The sequence below is a fragment of the Engraulis encrasicolus genome, chromosome 20 (genome assembly GCF_034702125.1).
Source record: "Engraulis encrasicolus isolate BLACKSEA-1 chromosome 20, IST_EnEncr_1.0, whole genome shotgun sequence".
NCBI lineage: Eukaryota > Metazoa > Chordata > Actinopteri > Clupeiformes > Engraulidae > Engraulis > Engraulis encrasicolus.
The window spans coordinates 16,641,514-16,659,593 of record NC_085876.1 but is presented as its reverse complement, the minus strand read 5'-3'; the positions used below and the strand labels follow the sequence as shown (position 1 = coordinate 16,659,593).

General features: G+C 42.5%; 1 protein-coding gene and 1 long non-coding RNA gene across 2 annotated transcripts in view; one reads left to right on the top strand and one right to left on the bottom strand.

Moving 5' to 3' along the window:
- The window catches only part of LOC134436343 (receptor-type tyrosine-protein phosphatase U-like), a 212,020-nt gene that overhangs the window by 129,218 nt on the left and 64,722 nt on the right, over positions 1–18,080 (top strand). Inside the window, exons 6-7 of the mRNA XM_063185500.1 lie at positions 15,733–15,904; positions 17,833–18,080. The exon at positions 17,833–18,080 is cut by the window's right edge and continues 46 nt beyond it. Coding sequence (XP_063041570.1) covers positions 15,733–15,904; positions 17,833–18,080 — 420 coding nt within the window. The remainder of the gene's footprint in view (positions 1–15,732; positions 15,905–17,832) is intronic.
- On the bottom strand, positions 4,990–7,346 carry LOC134436344 (uncharacterized). Its single transcript, XR_010032194.1, has 2 exons — positions 6,769–7,346; positions 4,990–6,232 (listed from the first exon to the last, which is right to left on the bottom strand). It is a non-coding gene; the product is annotated as an uncharacterized LOC134436344 (long non-coding RNA).

Here is an 18,080-nt window from a genome sequence, read left to right as displayed (position 1 = left end):
AATTATCACCTGAGCTTGTCCAGACACAATCTCAGGGTGGCAGCACCCTCAAATTGAGCCACAAGGAAACCAGGCTCCTCTCCTCTCTTTTTCACTGCCTCCTCTCTCTTTTCATCCTCTCCTTTCCTCTCCTCTGCTTTGCTTTCCTCTACTCTCTTCTTCTCCACACTCCTATTTTCTCCTCTCTTATCCCCTTCCTTTTCCTCTCCTCTCTGCAATGCTTCCCTCTGCTCTCCTCTTCTCCGTACTCCCCTTCCCTTTCCTCTCCTCTCTGCTCCTCTGCTCTCCTGTCTTCTCCCCTTTCGGAGATTTAAAGAGAGGGACACGGTGCTTGTGATGCCCTAGCAAGCCGCAGATCCAATTTGTTTGGTGCACACGCTTTTCAAACATCATACCCTCTCCCTGCACACGGGGGTAGAGACACACGCATGTACACATTTACACACACACACACACGCGCACACACACACACACAGCACACAGCAGAAGAGAGTGCACTGTCATATTATGTAGGATAGAGTTACATCCTCCTACTGCAGATGTCCAATACTGTGGGCTTAGCACAGGACAGTTACCTTCCTGACAGTTTACATAATATCCTCATGGATGTGCTCACACACTCGCCATGGACTTAGGAGTCTGGTAGAGGTATCCTAGTGTGTGTGTGTGTGTGTGTGTGTGTGTGTGTGTGTGTGTGTGTGTGTGTGTGTGTGTGTGTGTGTGTGTGTGTGTGTGTGTGTGTGTGTGTGTGTGTGTGTGTGATTGTGTGTATGTGCGTGTGTGCGTGCGTGCGTGCTTGTGTGTGTGTGCTTGCTTGCGTGTGTGCAGGCGTGTGTTTGTTTTCATGCGTGTGATGGTACAAGTCGCTTTCAGCATGTTGCGATGAGAGTGTAGAAGTGTATGTGTTCTTGTCTCAAATGATTCATATTGTACCAACTGAGGCCAGGATTTGTATTGTTGGTTAAGTGCTGGGAAAAGTGCATCTCTGAATGGAACATCATTATATATAGACCTGTGTAAACCCACACAATGTGCTGCAGAGGCGTGAGTGTGTGTGTGCAATTGTGTCCGTGCACGTGTCTGTGGGTGTTTGTGTGTGTTTGAGTGATTCTCTAATTCGCCTACACTTTTAAGTCCGTGGATTTTATTTGGCAATTCCACTAACTATTAACTGCATCCAATGATGTTTTGGACATTAGAAAACATTTATCTTTCATATAATACAGAAAGTGTAGACATAGCATTATTTCCCTCAGCAAGAATGAATATTTAATACTGGTTTTGGGCGTTTTCATGCCGTCCTGTTTTCCAAATGTCAGATTCAGTCTTCATATTAGCATGTAAAGAAACTTGTTTTGCCCAAGACGATTGCAAATGTTGATTCACAGTAATCATCACAATATGACAAAACTGTCAGAAAGACCACTGTCCTTTCCATTATACATGAAATTTGCCATTTTGTGTGTGTCCACGAAAACTGTGTTAACCGTGTCACGGTCTGAAACCTCCTCCATAAATCAGTAATGGTTTGGTCTTAGGCCATACGAATAACATCACGTGATGTCATAACCTCTTTGGCAGGATAGGGGAAGACTTTTTGGTAAATTTTGAGCTCCATCCTTCCATAATTTAATCCATTCTTTTTCATGTTCTCATAGCGGGAAAATTGCCTGTCAACTGTGTTATCAACATATTCATAAGAATCTGAATTAGAAATCACATGTAGAAAAACACAGATAAAGCATACAGATACATGAATTGATTTAGGTGTTGTGGTGGAACTTCTGAGGTCCTCAGTTAGCACAACACCATAAAAATGGCTGAAATGTCAACGGTGTTACCGTCAATGGTGTTACAATTAAGTATGACAGTCAGGGTTGCCAGATGAGGCTGATGATTTCCAGCCAAAAAAATGATCAAAATCCGCCCTAAAAACCCGCCCAATTCTATTGATTTATATGGCAGTGGGAAGGTTTTTCTGATAGATGCCATTTTTACCCGCACACGGCCATCCTAGACAGCCCAATTGGGCGGGAACCAGCCCAATGTGGCAACACTGATGACAGTTGAGGAGGACAGACAAACAAACAAAATAATTTGTGTTCTAGGGAGATGGGTTTGTCTGCTCTGTTTTTTCTCCTAAAAAAGTGCCGACTTGTTCCCCTGCACTGTTGACCGTAACACAGTTGAGTAACACGGTTGACTGTTTTGAAAGTGTTTTTTGCGCTATTGATCCCTTATGTGTTGGAAAAATCCTATGAACATACACTAGGGATTATCTCTGGAGAAGGAAGTCTTGTGTAAGGAGGGTGACTATATTCAAATCAGACGTTACAGGGATTTATGATGAAAAATGTGTCAGTCTGTATCACAGTGACTCATAAAATCCTACTTATGAAGCTCAACAATCACATTTTCTATATCAGTTGCACAGATTAATGACAACATTACTGCTAAGGGACATAAGCACTTTCAAACATATATTGTTTCAACTCTGTAGTATTTTTATATATGTTTGAAATGACATAGTATTTGTCCATAACACTGTTGACAAAATAATTAAGCAAATGTTCACTTTCATTAGAGTATTTATCAAATGATTTAAGATTAAGCTTGGCAATTTGTTTGTTTGGAAACTTAAATATATACACTATGTAAACATCAAGGTCATTTAGTTGAAAAAAAATACTGATAATTGACATTTTGCTTTTGCCAAAAGCGTAGGGGAATCGTAGAATCACTCGTGTGTGTGCGTGCGTGCGTGTATGCGTGCGAGTGCGAGTGTGCGTGTGCGTGCGTGTGTGTGTTTTCTCTCCCTCGTCATACTTCCACACTTGACAGATCAGAGCAAGTGTGCAGTCTGCAGTGAAGATGTTTTTTGTTTGTAAATATGAGGCAGAATATTAAAGTTATCATTTAATTTCAATGGGGTTAATTAAGGTGCATGTTCTCCATTATCTCTGGACTTTTATTTCTTTTTTATCATCTCTGTTTCACACCTTTTGTCTCCATCTGTTCTTCTCTTTCTTTTTTAATATACCCATCTCTACTGCTCAATATCTCTCTCTCTCTCTCTCTCTGCTGCTCTATATCTCTATCCCAATGTCTCTGCTATTTTCTCTCTTGCTTCTGTCTCTTCCCCTTTCTCTTCATTTCTCTCTCTCTCTCTCTCTTCTTTTGTCTATTTCACACTTCTTCTTTCTGTCTCTGTCTGCATCTCTCCTCCAGATGCCCAATCTGGCTGAGAACCTGTTCACTGTCTGTGTGTGTGTGTGTGTGTGTGTCAGTATGGAACTAGAACAAGGCCAGAAAGTTTGTATGTCCAGAAATAAAATTCAGATGTGAAGAATCATTTTACATATGTGCCAGATACAATGTATTTGTGGAAAAACATCTTGCATCTGCAGGTTAATTTTGTAGATCTGCACACATATTTTGCGTCTCCTAAAATATAAAAACGTACGTGTATAAATGTTTTGTAGTTGTGTGGCAGTAGGAGTGTGTACAAATGTGAATCTGTTTTGCCATGCTGTGCGAACCTCTTCCTGCTCGGAGCTGCAAGCACACAAGTGTGGATCGCTTTTACAAGTGTACGAATTTTGGCCCTCTTTTGACGGGGGGTGGGGTCATAGGGTGAGAGCCAATCAAAACATCGCTTACTGCCAACCAATCAGGCTTCACCAGGACTGACTGAAAACAACGTGAATCTAACCACAGCACAGGCAGGCCGCAGAAGGACGCAATCTCTCTTTCTTGTGAAGACCGATATGGAGGAGTCACACACAATCAGGTGCGAAGTTTGCCGAAAGGTTTGCCCCCTCTGTCCCTTTATGAAGTCCAGTATTGGCAACATAATTATCTGTGGCTTACTACTAGTGCTTTTAGCTTCTTTGGCATTGTGTCTGTCGCACACATACCCAGCAACAGGGTCCTGACGCCTCCTGTGTGTGTCCAAGCACCTTTAAACTGTATGCTTGGAAAGTTGTTAGCCTATGCATTAGGTAGTTTTCAAACAAGCTCCAATCTTTTGAAACCGGACTAGTCATAGAAGAGACCCCCAGACGTCATTGATACTGACATGGGGGGAGGCTACAATTGCTTCAGCTAGCACTTCCATAGATAATTGCATGTATTGCCTTGCCGAGTTGGTCAAGCCATAGGCCCTACCAATGTCATGCAGCTTCTGGAAGGAACCACTGTTAAACAAGAACAACAAGAAAACCCAATGTTCAGTACTCTGTAGCCTACTATGGCAATGGAATTCACGTCATGGCTTGTGGCAAATTGCACAGCCTAGTTTGCTGCTCCATGCTCAGCCAACATTTTAATTTCTAATTTTCAATAGCAAGCTTGTTCAATACATTCTGTAGCCTACAGCAGGGGTGGGGAACCTGTGTCTGTTTTATCCAGCCCCCGACATGAGTTTAATGTTATGCCGCTTCACATGAAATATAACACATTTTGTAAAGGACTCTTACCAATTACGTTTGCAATAGAGTTTAGTTATATATAAGGGGCGGGCTTAGAGAAGGTGGGGTCGGGGGAAATCCTGGTTCGTGTTCATAATGAGGCCCTTGGAGGACTTCAACGGGCCTTTGAATGAAAAAAAAAAGTTCCCGTCCCTGCTATATAGTGACTGTAGTTCATCAAACAGTGCGCTCAGGGGTGAAATAGTGTCAATCCCCTAACTACAACACATTCCCCTCCCCCACGTATGTGTTTATAGAGGACCATGAAAACAATGGGGGAAAAAATCAGAGCCAATTGATGAACCTCTGCTTTTTTCTTTAACACCATGAACTCTGTTTTTTGGACGACCCACCTTAGCTCCAGTCCACGTTGTTCTTGGGTTGGGCATATCAGTCAAAACTTACAGATAATGTTATCCTACTGCTACTATACAATGTATACCATTCAAAGAGGGGAAACCGTGAGACCTTTAACAAATGGCTCGTGTTGAGTTAAAACAAAATAAAACAAAACAAAAAATAAGGAGCAAACACTCAATGTTTAATTTCAATTTTGTATGACATTCAAATAGGGAAAAGTCCTTTGCGTAAGAATGTTTAACAGAATTAATTGTTTTTAAAACAAAATGCAAGGAGTCACAACTCAAGCTATCATCCATTCATTCAATCATTTAAAAATAAAATGTATACATACTGTTGCATAAAATTGTGATTTGAAAAGTCATGTTATTAAAATAAATGCAAGGCAAGGCATCTTGAACATTTGCACATGTTGCATTATTAAGGCACACAATAACTTGACATTTTGTGTTGATTTAGAGGAGAGTAGCCAGCGCTAGTTCTGCTAGTAAGATTCGAATGCCACATGTGCATTTTGCAGAGCCAATCAGCAACCACCACTTCCCTTTATAGTGACATGTCTAACTCTTGCTGTTGCAGGTTCGGTGGTTAAAAATCTCCTCCTCCATCCCCACCAGCACCAGGTTGGTCCAGTCTACCTGTCTGCGGGGTTAAAGGTCCGCTTCCTGCTGCACAGCTACATCAGGCTCTACTGGCGCAAGAAGACCCGGGCTGATGATTGGACCTACGCCAAAGACTGTCTACCTTCTGTTAAATGCATAGTCAATTATCTTCTCATTAAATCACACTTAACCAATTCCTCTCTCTCTGAGTCTTAAGGGCTGAAATATACTTACTTCCTATTTTATTCACCAAAGTCACCAATCCCTTGTGATACTATAGTAGGGTGTAAATGTGCTACTTATAATTTGAAAAATGGAAAAAGGTCGCACCATGCATAGGTTTCTTTATTACAATGAGGAAGGCAGAACGCCGAAACGCGTCTGCGTAATAAAGAAACCTATGCATGATGCAACCTTTTTTCATTTTTCAGTTTTACAATATTTTAGTCAGCACCCTTAAAAGAAGAGAAAAATTGTTGGGTGAAGCCTGCTCCAGCCTTTATGAACTTTACTTATAATTTGGCCTGCTCTGATTTCTCTTGTTACTCTGAAGTGTTAAGACACCTATTGATAGTACGTGGTCAGAAGTAGTAACTTAAACACACACACAAACCAGATACTTCAAAAACATTGAGACAACACCATGGGAAAGGATGTGGGGGATGCCATGTTGTCCCTTGTTATAAGTAGTTAAATCTTGCACTGTGGTCGGCCGGGAGTATGCATGAGGCACAGCAGACTTGTAGTTTGTGCGGTTCCACCGATTCAGTGATGCAGCTGGAGAGCTGGTTGGTCCAAAACCTGGAGAACAGAATAAGATTTTAGTAAGTTATGTGTATCACAATAACTTAAATATTCCAGTAGATCAGTTGTTTCTGAAATACCCCAACCAAGACCCTCTGGCACCAACAGCCATGTCATGTTGAAAGTAATTTAAATCATTTTTCTTCCCCATTCTGATGCTCGGTTTGAACTCAGGTGATTTCAACTATGTGTACTTGCCTAAATTCACAGAGTTGCCACCATGTCATTGGCAGATCAGAAATTTCTGACAATGAACAGTTAGAAATATATAAAATATAAAAGTTTTAATATAGAACTTAGTTTTATGTTGTCTGTTAAACAGATATTGCATTGAACATAGTCTGTGCATATTGTGGAGATATATTTTGTGTTTATTGAAGTATTTTTCAAAATGTTACTTTTCAAAAGGGCTTTGGCATTAACACGTCTCGATGAGTTATGAGGAATATACAATGCTCAGCAATAATGAGCAAACAAATTGACAATTTCGATGGGTGAGGACAAAGACAATGAAGGTGTATGGAGAAGCTTACCACTGATGTGTTTACTGCCTTGCCATAGCTCAGCTTGGAGGTCAGCACGGTCATTCGACAGCAACTGAAAGTGGGGGAGAGATTACATTACATTACATTTAGCTGACGCTTTTAACCAAAGCAACTGACAGTTAAAGGTTAGGTTGAGAAATATAGTTTAGACAACTTCCACTGTGCTCCGTTAAGGTTAAGGTCAGGAGAGTTTATATCAGCTGTATTTAAAAACAGACGATCACTTTACAATACAGATAACTTGTGATCGGTTGTCTTGAGATTTGTTTGTGCACACGAGTCTGTGTACAGAAGTGTAGACCACGTACATCCTTTCGTTTTCACTTAAAAATCAAATGAAAGTGAATGGGCATAACATAACTGCATGATAGCACAATATGTAGAATATGTATAGGTCACTGTCACACAGATGAAAGTACTCTTATTGCCATATTCTTGGGCAAGTAGGCTTAAAGGACCAGTTCAGTCAATTTCAATATGCTGTTGTATTGCTCACGCTACCCTTGACTTGTCAGTACTCGGTGATGCCACGAGATATGATTATTATCCGAGATGAGCTTTTCTAATGGGGGCAGCGTTTGTTTACATTAAAAAAAAAATTTTGCATAGGACTACTCCAAACATTTCCCCGAAAGGTACCGCTGTTTGCTAGTTGTCTGCTGATGTTGTATAACCTTTCGGATGTTTTTGGGTGTTGGGAATAAATAAAAATGTTTTTTTGACATGTAAACAAAGCACTGCCCCCATTACAATGACCAAGATTTCGGAAGAAGAAAAAAAACCCTCAGGTACTGACAAGTCCAAGGTAGTGTGAGCATTACAACTGCATGTTAAAAAAATTGACTGAACTGGTCCTTTAAACGTGCTGTGCTATGTTAATGGCAATAATTAATTTTATTTTGCTCAGCATTTGGTTAATTTCAATAGAATACTTTGGCACCACTTCTGATAACAGCAGATTAGTCTATGGTTTCTATGTCAAATGTGTTCTTATTTGGAATGCGTTGTGCACACTGCTTATAGCCGCCTGTAACGTGCTTCTACAGGGAAGGAAAGGCAACTTGCAGCCTGTTTAGGACATGTAGAGTAAGAATAATAGCGATGATCAGGACAAGATACAGCGGATTGAATTGCTTTACTTTATCTGACTCCCTTTACACGAATGGGATGGCTAAATAGGCTATACATTTACTGAGGTCCCTACAAATGCTATAGAACTAGAATTAGAGGTGGCTGCATTCACACACGATTGTGAAAAATATGTTTCTAAATGTTATTCGGAACCCGTAACCCAACAAAAACACATAGTTGTGAAGTTAATGAACGTATATTGCCATCGGCTTCGTCTTCTGGCTCGGTGTTGTGTTGTTGTAACAGAGCATGTCCACACAGGAGCTGCACCATCATCACCATTTACTGGGTACACAGAAAACATACAGCAGTCATTTGCTGGGGATGAATGTTTCTGTTGTCAGGGAGTTAACAAATACATATAACTTGATATGATGAATAAGTTATTTGCGGAAAGTTGTGGCCACTGAGGGGTAACGCTAAGAATGCACACTTGAAGATGTTCAAGTGGTTCTTGGGGATTTATTATAATAAAAAATCAGTAATTACATGTAATCTATATGCATGTGTGTGGTTTTATGAAAGTGAAACAGAAATGACAAAGGAAGAATGACTCCTAAATACTGAATGTGAAATTAGCATGGATCCAAGTATGGTATACGGGCTACGGTATATTGGTTATCGTGACACCCCTACATACCTGTAGTCGCTCGGGGTTGTCGGGCAGCTGCTGCTCCTGGTAGTCCTCTGTGTAGTGTGCGGTCAGCAGGTCGTCCGACACCGCCATGCAGCCACCTGCCGTGTTGCGGCCAAAGGTCATCGGGGCCTGTCATCAAGGGAAACGATTGGCGGGGGATGAGCATGATAGGGCAATGCTATATTCAGTCAAACATAACCACATGCACGATAGGACCCTCCGTAGACGGCAAGGGGTGGGTGATTAACATGAGCTGAAACTTTAAAGAGGTAATTTTTCCGGACCATCTTACAGGAGGTAAAACTCGCGGTGAAGTTTACCCGCCATACTCAGCTATCTTTACCGAACTGGCAATAATATTCCTATGAGTTCAACTACAAACTGTCGCTCTCGTCACGCTAATTGCCTCTAGCCTCGCTTTTGTCTCAATACAACTTCGACTCAATACAAAGCCAATTACTTCCATTGCTCGCCTTGCTTATGTTGCAATTTTGAAAAATTTAGTTGAACATAAAGCATTGATAGTCCTACACAAACTGAAAACCCCCATGTTTTAAGGCACAATACATGAATTGCTTGTCATTCTGAAGTTATGAGGAGGAAATGATCACAGTATGTAATTACATGTTATTGGTTCAGCAATTCACTTTGACTACAGCTTTGAAATTAGGTGTTAGGCAACAAAGTGTGCCTCTGTGGCAACATCAGCAGACTTGGAGAGGTCAAAAAAGCTCACAGTGTCATGGTGTACAGTATGGTTATCTGGTACGGTACAGTATTTTTTTTTCAAGCTGTAATGATTATTGTCAGCACTTTTTAACGTGGCTGATTACCGGTTATCGTGACACCCCTTGTAGAATCAGATTGTCGTAGGCAGGGTTCACGTTAGCCGGCTGTGTCCGGACATTGGCCGTTTTGCATCATGAATGTCCGGCAAAATAAAATGTGACCGGCCAAAATGTCAGACAAAAAATGACTAAAATTAATCAGTAAATAATATTAGCTCATTTTAAACACTGAATGTTACACAAAACACCAGTGATATGAAACTGAACAAAGACGAAAATAGTTATGAATAGCCTATGTAAATGAACGTGTAATAGTCTAAACATCACGCAATAGTGTTGCTTGCGCTCTCGTCCCCCACGGCGTTCTCCCCAATCAAGTTGCTTCCCTTTCACTTGACTCACACAGCTGGCTGATGTCAAGGAACAATTCAGGTTTTTTTTTTTATTTTAACAGTAAACACAAAGGGCATTGCGCTTGCAAAACCGTTTCATGAAAGAGAGCGCGCTTTTGCTCCCCATGCATACAAGCAGCTGGCTCTTTAACACCAGCCAACTGGCCCAATGCAAATGAATCTTAAGTTTTGCTGGTAGAAAAGACCAATTTACTAGCCACTTTGACCTATTAGGGAGTGTGTGTTTGGCTATATGAGGGAAGGTCCGTTAGATATTCTAAATGTCCGGTATTCTGCAATGCAGCCGGCCACTTGTCCGGCCAGTAAGAATTCTAGCATGATCTAGCGTCAATCACATCTCACCATGGCTGAAGTGCCCTTGAGCAAGGCACCTAACTTCACATTGCTCCAGGGTTTGTAACATTTTCCTGGACAAAAATGTCTGCCAATAGTGATACAGTATAATGGAATGCAATAATACACACTGTCCCTACCTTCAGAAACAGCATGTCATCCGCATCCATGGCCTCCTCTATGGTGCTGATGGCGTTCATTAGGGAGGCCATGTCACCAGACAGTTTGTCCACGGTGTCCTTCATCTTGCGGCTTTTCTGGTCCTCCTACTCCTTCAGGACGATCACATAGGAACTGGTGGATCTTCTCAAACTCCGCTTTCACCAGACGCTCCGCGTGCTAGGACTGCTTCTGCTCACACAAGACACATGATTTTACACAATCATCTTAGTAGTTGACATATTCATATACTTGTGACTTCACAAATACTGGGAATACTTGTGCATGTAGTGTACAATGACAATGTAACAAAGCCTTTAAAAAATACCTTACCAGAAAGTTTCTCATGCACACCAGAAACGTTGTGCCTACCAGAAACTACAATCTCAGGTGCGCAGGGGAAAGTGACGCGCACATGTGAACCAGAACATTTTCAGGCGGGCATAAGAAAGTTTCTGGTGTGCACGAGAAACCCTATGTTTATTTTTTTAACTCATTCATGTCAGTAGAATGTATAACTTAATGCATGATTTGACGCTGTGTCTTTCCATTACAAAGAACCTAACTCTCTCATCATTTAAAGCCCTCAGCTTATCGTTGAAGGACCTCAGTAAAAAAAAACACGCATCATCATCATGAGAAAACATACAGTGATACAGTGTAGACTCAAAACTGAAGCGCTGTCTTGGAAATGGTCAACATTGAGAAGACGACAGCCGTACACTTTGATGTCTTCCTGATATTTCATTAAAACCAACCAGCTTTAACGTGAAGGCAGATGGTTCAAAATTATAATGTTCATAAGTATATAAAAAAACATGCTCTCTCTCTCTCTCTCTCTCATTACGGTCCTCCGCGGCCTCCTTTGTGGAGCAGGTGACATGATCTTCGTGCTCCTCTCTCACACACTGCTCACACACCAGTTCCTGGTCCTGGTCTCACTGTTCACATCGCGCCCAAGCGCGGGGGTTGAGAGCTGCGGATACGCACATCACAGATGCCTTGTGTCTTTTGTGTGTGTTAACAAAGTGCAAAAAAGGAGTGATGACATGGAGGTCCACTATAGTATATATTTTTGGTACTGCTGGTGCACCATGCGCAAACACAAAAAAGTCAATTCGAGTCATTCAGTTTGAGAGCAACACATCAAAATACTAGAAGTAGGCCTACTAGCATCTACTCCGCCTCGGCCAGGTTTCAGCAGCGAATGGGGCAATCTTGTATTCAGAGCTGCCCCCTCAAATGAGTGTGTTGACCACCATAGAACACTTTCTCGGCCTACACACGAAATTCGAATGGACACGCTATAAAATGTGTATATATCATCCAACTTAATCAGTTATGCACCTGGCAAGTTGACAAGTCCTGACAACATATTCTTGAAATGTGTTGGTCTGCATGTGACACCACCGCAGTAGGCATAATGCCTGATTTGCTAACCCATAAGCAAATCAGGAGAAAAGCAAGAACTAATATAGACAACTACGCTGCCTCTGCGTTACTGGTGCAGAACTAGACAGCTAGCGAACAGTTCAAGAGAAGGCAAGCTGAAGTGTAATTTTGTCCTTTTATTTTCTTTCTTTCATTTCCTTACTGACTTTTCTCTTGCACTTTCACTTTGTACACTTGCACTTCCAATCTCAATACATCTCTTAACACTTCTCTTTACTGTAAAACTGTTAACAGAAAACGAAATAAACATACAACAGTTTCACTTACTTCAACATTTCCACGACACACAAATCTACAAGCAACCCAGCGATCTATTTTCAGTCAACACAACGTGACCTAGCTTAGCTCAGTAGAATCTGACTAGCCAAACTTTACAGGAAAGTGAACATCACTTCTTGAGGCAAATAGATAGAAATATACATCAAAATATCAATGCAATTTCGTTACAAACAACATCCATCACAAAATTATTACTTACAGACTAATATTGTCCAAGGCTCAAGTGTGAAAATATATAAATTGCGGGAGAGATGAAGTCTGTGTGTCTTAACGACAGAAAACACTTGAAAACACTGGAAACTAACCAGGAAGTAGATTTGCGCTGAAGGCGCAGTACCGCGAGAAAGTCCACTAGGTGGCGGTATTCACCATAAGATTTACGTGGGAGAAACTAAACTCGGGCATGGAATTAAATGGAAGGCAGAACAACAATTTTGGAACAAGCACATTGGAAACACGGTCTTTTCCGGACATCAGCTACTCTTAAATTTTCTGAAGGGACAGGTTGACGTAGCAATGGTGCGTGCCCACAGACGTGTACTAGCACTACAACATTATCAAACCCAAGTGTTTGATGATCACATCGTCATGACTCACCTACATTGATGGAGGTTGCAAATATGACATAACTTTCCTCCTGGCAAACTAACCACGTCATTTAATCCTTTCGATTGATAATGGTTGGCATTGTTGTATGGTCTTTCAATGTTTGAACTCCCTCAGGTCAATCAAAATAATAAAACAGCTTTTGTGAATGGTTTGGAGACCAATTGACTTACACAACGGGAGACAATGTGAGGAAGTACAAAACCTCACGGGTAGGTTATTCCATTTTCCCGAACAGACCACAAAAAAACAGAGACGAAAAACCTCCGGGAAAACCTGGACGTGCGGCAACACCGCTCAGAGAAATATGCATTTAGTTCTAGTTCTAGCCTGACCAATGATACAGTATGTAGACCTCCTTGAGCCTGACTTAATAGCTAGATACCAAATGCCCCATTACAAGTTCAAAATAGCCAACCAAAACGGCAAGGTTTCCCCTCATAATCGACTAAATAATGATAAAAACATCCATTATACACATATATTAACGCATTATGAATACAAGTAGGCTGATACAATAATAACCATCCAGATAAAATAGCTGCAGATAAAACAGTAACACACTTTGGGGTAAACAAAATAGGCCTGCCTACCTACCTCTGCCATTGAAATTACACAAAGTTTAAACAACTCCTGCCAAATAATACACCGTAGCCTAACACATGCAGACATCAAACAATTAAGTTTACTCACGTTTCTTCGCACACAAGACACAACATTAGAGATAAGAATACCCATCTGTCTGGTTCTAACACTAGCTAACATTAAATGGCTACCTAGCTAACAAATAAGGTATCCGTCATCGAAGCTAGCTAACACACAGAGAACATGTCATATTGAATGACAGCGATCATACAACCCAAGTTAAGAAGAACTCGTGGATACTAGAGTTAGTTATTAGTCTAGTTCTACTAAAATGTCAACCTGGCACCTTAGTCAGACCATTGAGAGTGCGAATCAGACCCTGTCTGAGAGTGAAGAATCTTTCTTCTCTGGCTCAACAGCCACGCTAGCAGAGATTCTAGGAATAGTTAGGCTATGTTATCTCTCTGGCGCTAGCATTTCAAGCTAGGCGGATCCGATCGATTAGCTATCTCGTTCTATGCTAGCGGGCTGACAAGCATCGTACCCTCATACAATGATATTGATACATGAACGATCCAAATACAAATTAGTACACACCGGGGTACACAGAAAACATACAGCCGTCATTTGCTGGGGGGGTTGCCTCTGTCTGGCTATATCGAAAAGGCTTCATGCTAATGTGTACAACAACAGTACACAACCCATCAAGTAGACATAGTCACCTGCATCATGAAAAGCGGCCTACTAGCTCTACCTCTCTGCTACTACTACTAGAGCTACAGAAATTGGAGACACAATCTGAGCACAAACAACATACAGGTACAAACAACGTGCAGTTCGGTCTCAGTAGAAAAAAAAAAACAATAAACCACTCACCTTTGTCTGCGTCATCCACAACCTGTTGGTGCTCCGTCGAAATCGTCAGCCTGCAGAAACCTAATAACTAGCACTCCAAGTTATATTTATGTATCGGTAGTTATTACAGCTCCGTCGTTAGAGTTGCATTATTACTGGACTGTGTCGTGTGAACGCACGAGTGAGTGGGCCTGTTCTCGCTGCACACACAGAGGCCTTGATCCCGCTGTCAAGCCATGCCTCTGATTGGTCCCATGGAAAGCGATAACTTGCCAATAAGCGGTATTTTGATTGGCTTCCACCCTCTGACCCCACCCCCCATCAAAAGAGGGCCAAAATTCGTAAACTTGTAAAAGCGATCCACACTTGTGTGCTTGCTGCTCCGAGCAGGAAGAGGTTTGCACAGCATGGCAAAACAGATTCACATTTGTACACACTCCTACTGCCACACAACTACAAAACATTTATACAGGTACGTTTTATATTTTAGGAGATGCAAAATATGTGTGCAGATCTACAAAATTAACCTGCAGATGCAAGATGTTTTTCCACAAATACATTGTATCTGGCACATATGTGAAATTATTCTTCACATCTGAATGTTATTTCTGGACATACAATCTTTATGGCCTTGTTCTAGTTCCATAGTGTGTGTGTGTGTGTGTGTGTGTGTGTGTGTGTGTGTGCGTGCGTGCGTGCGTGCGTGCGTGCGTGCGTGCGTGCGTGCGTGCGTGCGTGTTTGTGTGTAGTGGCTTTTGTGGTGTCTATTCAATTTCTCTTAAGTTTGCCTATGACATGCACTGACATATTTGGCAGCAAGCGTTGCTGTCTGCCGTTGTTGTCCCAGTAAGACCTATAATAATTTTTCTGTGTACAGATCCAGGAATCGTGGGATTACTTGGTTTAATGTGTTAAAGTGTGCTTCTCTAATTTTTGAGTATTTGTCGCATTGAAGAAGGAAGCGCACCTCTGTCTCGACCTCACCTGCAGTGAGCACATATCCTTTGCTCTCTAGGCAGCCATGATTTTCATCGTTTGCCTTTTTCTAGAGCAAGGTTGTGGTCACAAGGTTGTGGTCTCTCTCTCTCTCTCTCTCTCTCTCTCTCTCTCTCTCTCTCTCTCTCTCTCTCTCACACACTCACACACACACACACACACACACACACACACACACACACACACACACACACACACTCTCTCTCTCTCTCTCTCTCTCTGGAGCAGGTAGACAGGGCATTTACAACTGTAGGCTGTCTGTAATGGTGCATTGATTTAAAAGTAGTGACGGCCCTGATGTAGCCGTTGTCTGTGGGGTGGCTAAATAGTAATGTACTGTTCTCTGCTCTTCCTCCCTGTTCCCTCAGAGGCGTAACAGGGTCCTGATCGAGCTGGTTTCTGTGGGGTGGCTAAATAGTAATATACAGTTCTCTGTTGTTGACTAAATAGTAATATACTGTTCTCTGTTGTTGACTAAATAGTAATATACTGTTCTCTGTTGTTGACTAAATAGTAATATACTGTTCTCTGCTCTCCCTCTCTGTTCCCCAGAGGCGTAACGGGGCCCTGATGGAGCCGGCGTCGGTGGGTTGGCGTCAGGGCCACTGGGTGGCTAAATTGTAATATGTATACTGTCCTCTTCTCCCCCTTTAGAGGCGTAACGGGGCCCTGGGTGGCTAAATTGTAATGTGTATACTGTCCTCTTCTCCCCCTTTAGAGGCGCAACGGTGCCCTGATGGAGCCGGCGTCGGTGGGTTGGCGTCAGGGCCGCTGGGTGGCGCTGTTCCAGGTGGAGGCGGCCCAGAGGGGCGAGCAGGACCTCTACCGCTGCATCACGCAGTCACCACGCGGGGCCGCCGTCTCCAACTTCGGGGAGCTCATCGTTAGAGGTGAGAGAGCACGCACATGATGTACACAAATGCAGTATGCACACACACACAAACACACACACACACACAAACACACACACACACACACACACACACACACACACACACACACACACACACACACACACACACACACACACACACACACACACACACACACACACACACACACACACACACACACACACACGTACACACACATGTACACATTCACACACACACATACACATACAGTATAGAAAAGAAAAACTCTAACAGACTCCCCAGACAATGCTGTTGCAAACTAGATAATTAATTGCCCATGACCACTACAGGCGGAGGCAAGACGCCATACTGTAGCTCCATCACTTTGTTGGCTTGATTAGTGTCTGATTGGCCCAGCGGAGGCACATATCTACAGAAATAGCATGAATTAGACACCCAATCATCAATTCATGAAAAGATGAGGAATCTGAAGCTGTTTCGATTTGAGTGGCTCTTCTGTCTCCTGCTTTGATTAAAAGACTTCGCAGCTCCACTGTCAAATGTAACAGGTCCCGCCGTGCCATGGCTCTAAAATAATGATTATCCAAACCATAAAGGGCTCCTGTTTCCAACTCTTCCTCTCTTCCTTCTCCTTTCCTTTGTCTTGTTTTCGTGTGTTTGAAGGCCCTGCAGCAGTCTCGCGTCACTTCACCATTCACTTTGAAAAAGCCAGGAGTATAATTTGACTCTGTGGTTAGAAAAAAGATTAAAGCGAAATGTATCTGGTGGACGTGTTAGTATCGCTCATCATTACATTATATTTCACATCGGCTCCGATAGCACTGCAGAGCACTCCCTTACGACACAATTCCGACCTCCAAACCCAATTTCACACGAACATAGCATGGATAGTTAATGGGCGGCTCCCACAAAATACAACTCGTCTCTAATCGCTAGCCGACATCTGCGAATGTCCATGGACTTAGGCGCCGGTGTACGGGGTTGTATTGACAACAATGGAATCGAACTTTGGCAGAGTAGTGCTCCGCACTTTGTCGGAGCCGATGTACGGAGGCCCTTAGCTGACTTAATAACAGAGTAGTATCCTGGAACTAGCAACATGGACTTCAAACATTTTGTATTTGGAAAGACGATCCAAATATTAGTTTGTGATGTCAGATGTCAGATTCTCATCTCTTTACTGAAATTGGCTGAAATGAAGTGAATATAGTGGCCAGAATAAAAAAAATAAAAAATAGCCACAAAAGACTATCTCTGGGCCTCTATGCTTTATTCAGCTGTCGACCTCGGTTATTGTCATGCATTGTTTTTTTTTGTTTTTCAGTATTTGTAATGACATGCATTTTTTATTTTCATAATGCGCTGAATTTCTGACTTAGAAGATAAAACATAGCCTCAATACAATACAAATACATATGGCCTCAATACAATACAAAGTTTCAATTCAATTCTTGGCCCACAAAATAGTTTTTTGCCCATTTTAGGTTCAAACATTCAACAAGCAAACATACAAACAACAAGTTATTCAAAGGCTGAGGCCAATGACATCAATGCTTTGCATTGCCTTACCCTCTTGTTAGCGTACCTGACCTAGTGCCCCCTAACCTGGTTCTCATTGTAAATTGCTTAGCTCTGGAAAGGTGTGTGTGTGTTCAAAACAGCTCGAACCTGATTGGAGAATTCACGTGGCTTTTTTGACTCACATACTACTTCAACCACTGACTTGAATGTACCCCGCCCCGCAATTATGATTGACCAGGTTGTGAAATATCTGATTCCTTCGGGCTCGTCTAAGATTTCCAGATCCAAGTGCGAGCTCACGAAGTTTATCAAAGATGCACGAAGCACGAAGGGTCGGCGTGAGAACCAGGCTAAGTGCCCCCACCCTGTATATCAATGTTTACCTTAACTTTTGTCTAAGCTCAGTATTCTTCCCTCCCTAGTGCCCCCCACCCCCATCGCGCCTCCGCAGCTGTTGCGTGCCGGCCCCACCTACCTCATCATCCAGCTCAACATCAACTCCATCGTGGGCGACGGGCCGGTGTTCCGGCGCGAAGTCGAGTACCGCGCCAGCCACTCCCCCTGGACGGAGACGCACAGCGTGGGATCGCTCACCTACAAGGTCTGGCACCTGGAGCCCGACACGGAGTACCGCATCAGCGTTCTGCTGTCCCGACCCGGGGAGGGGGGA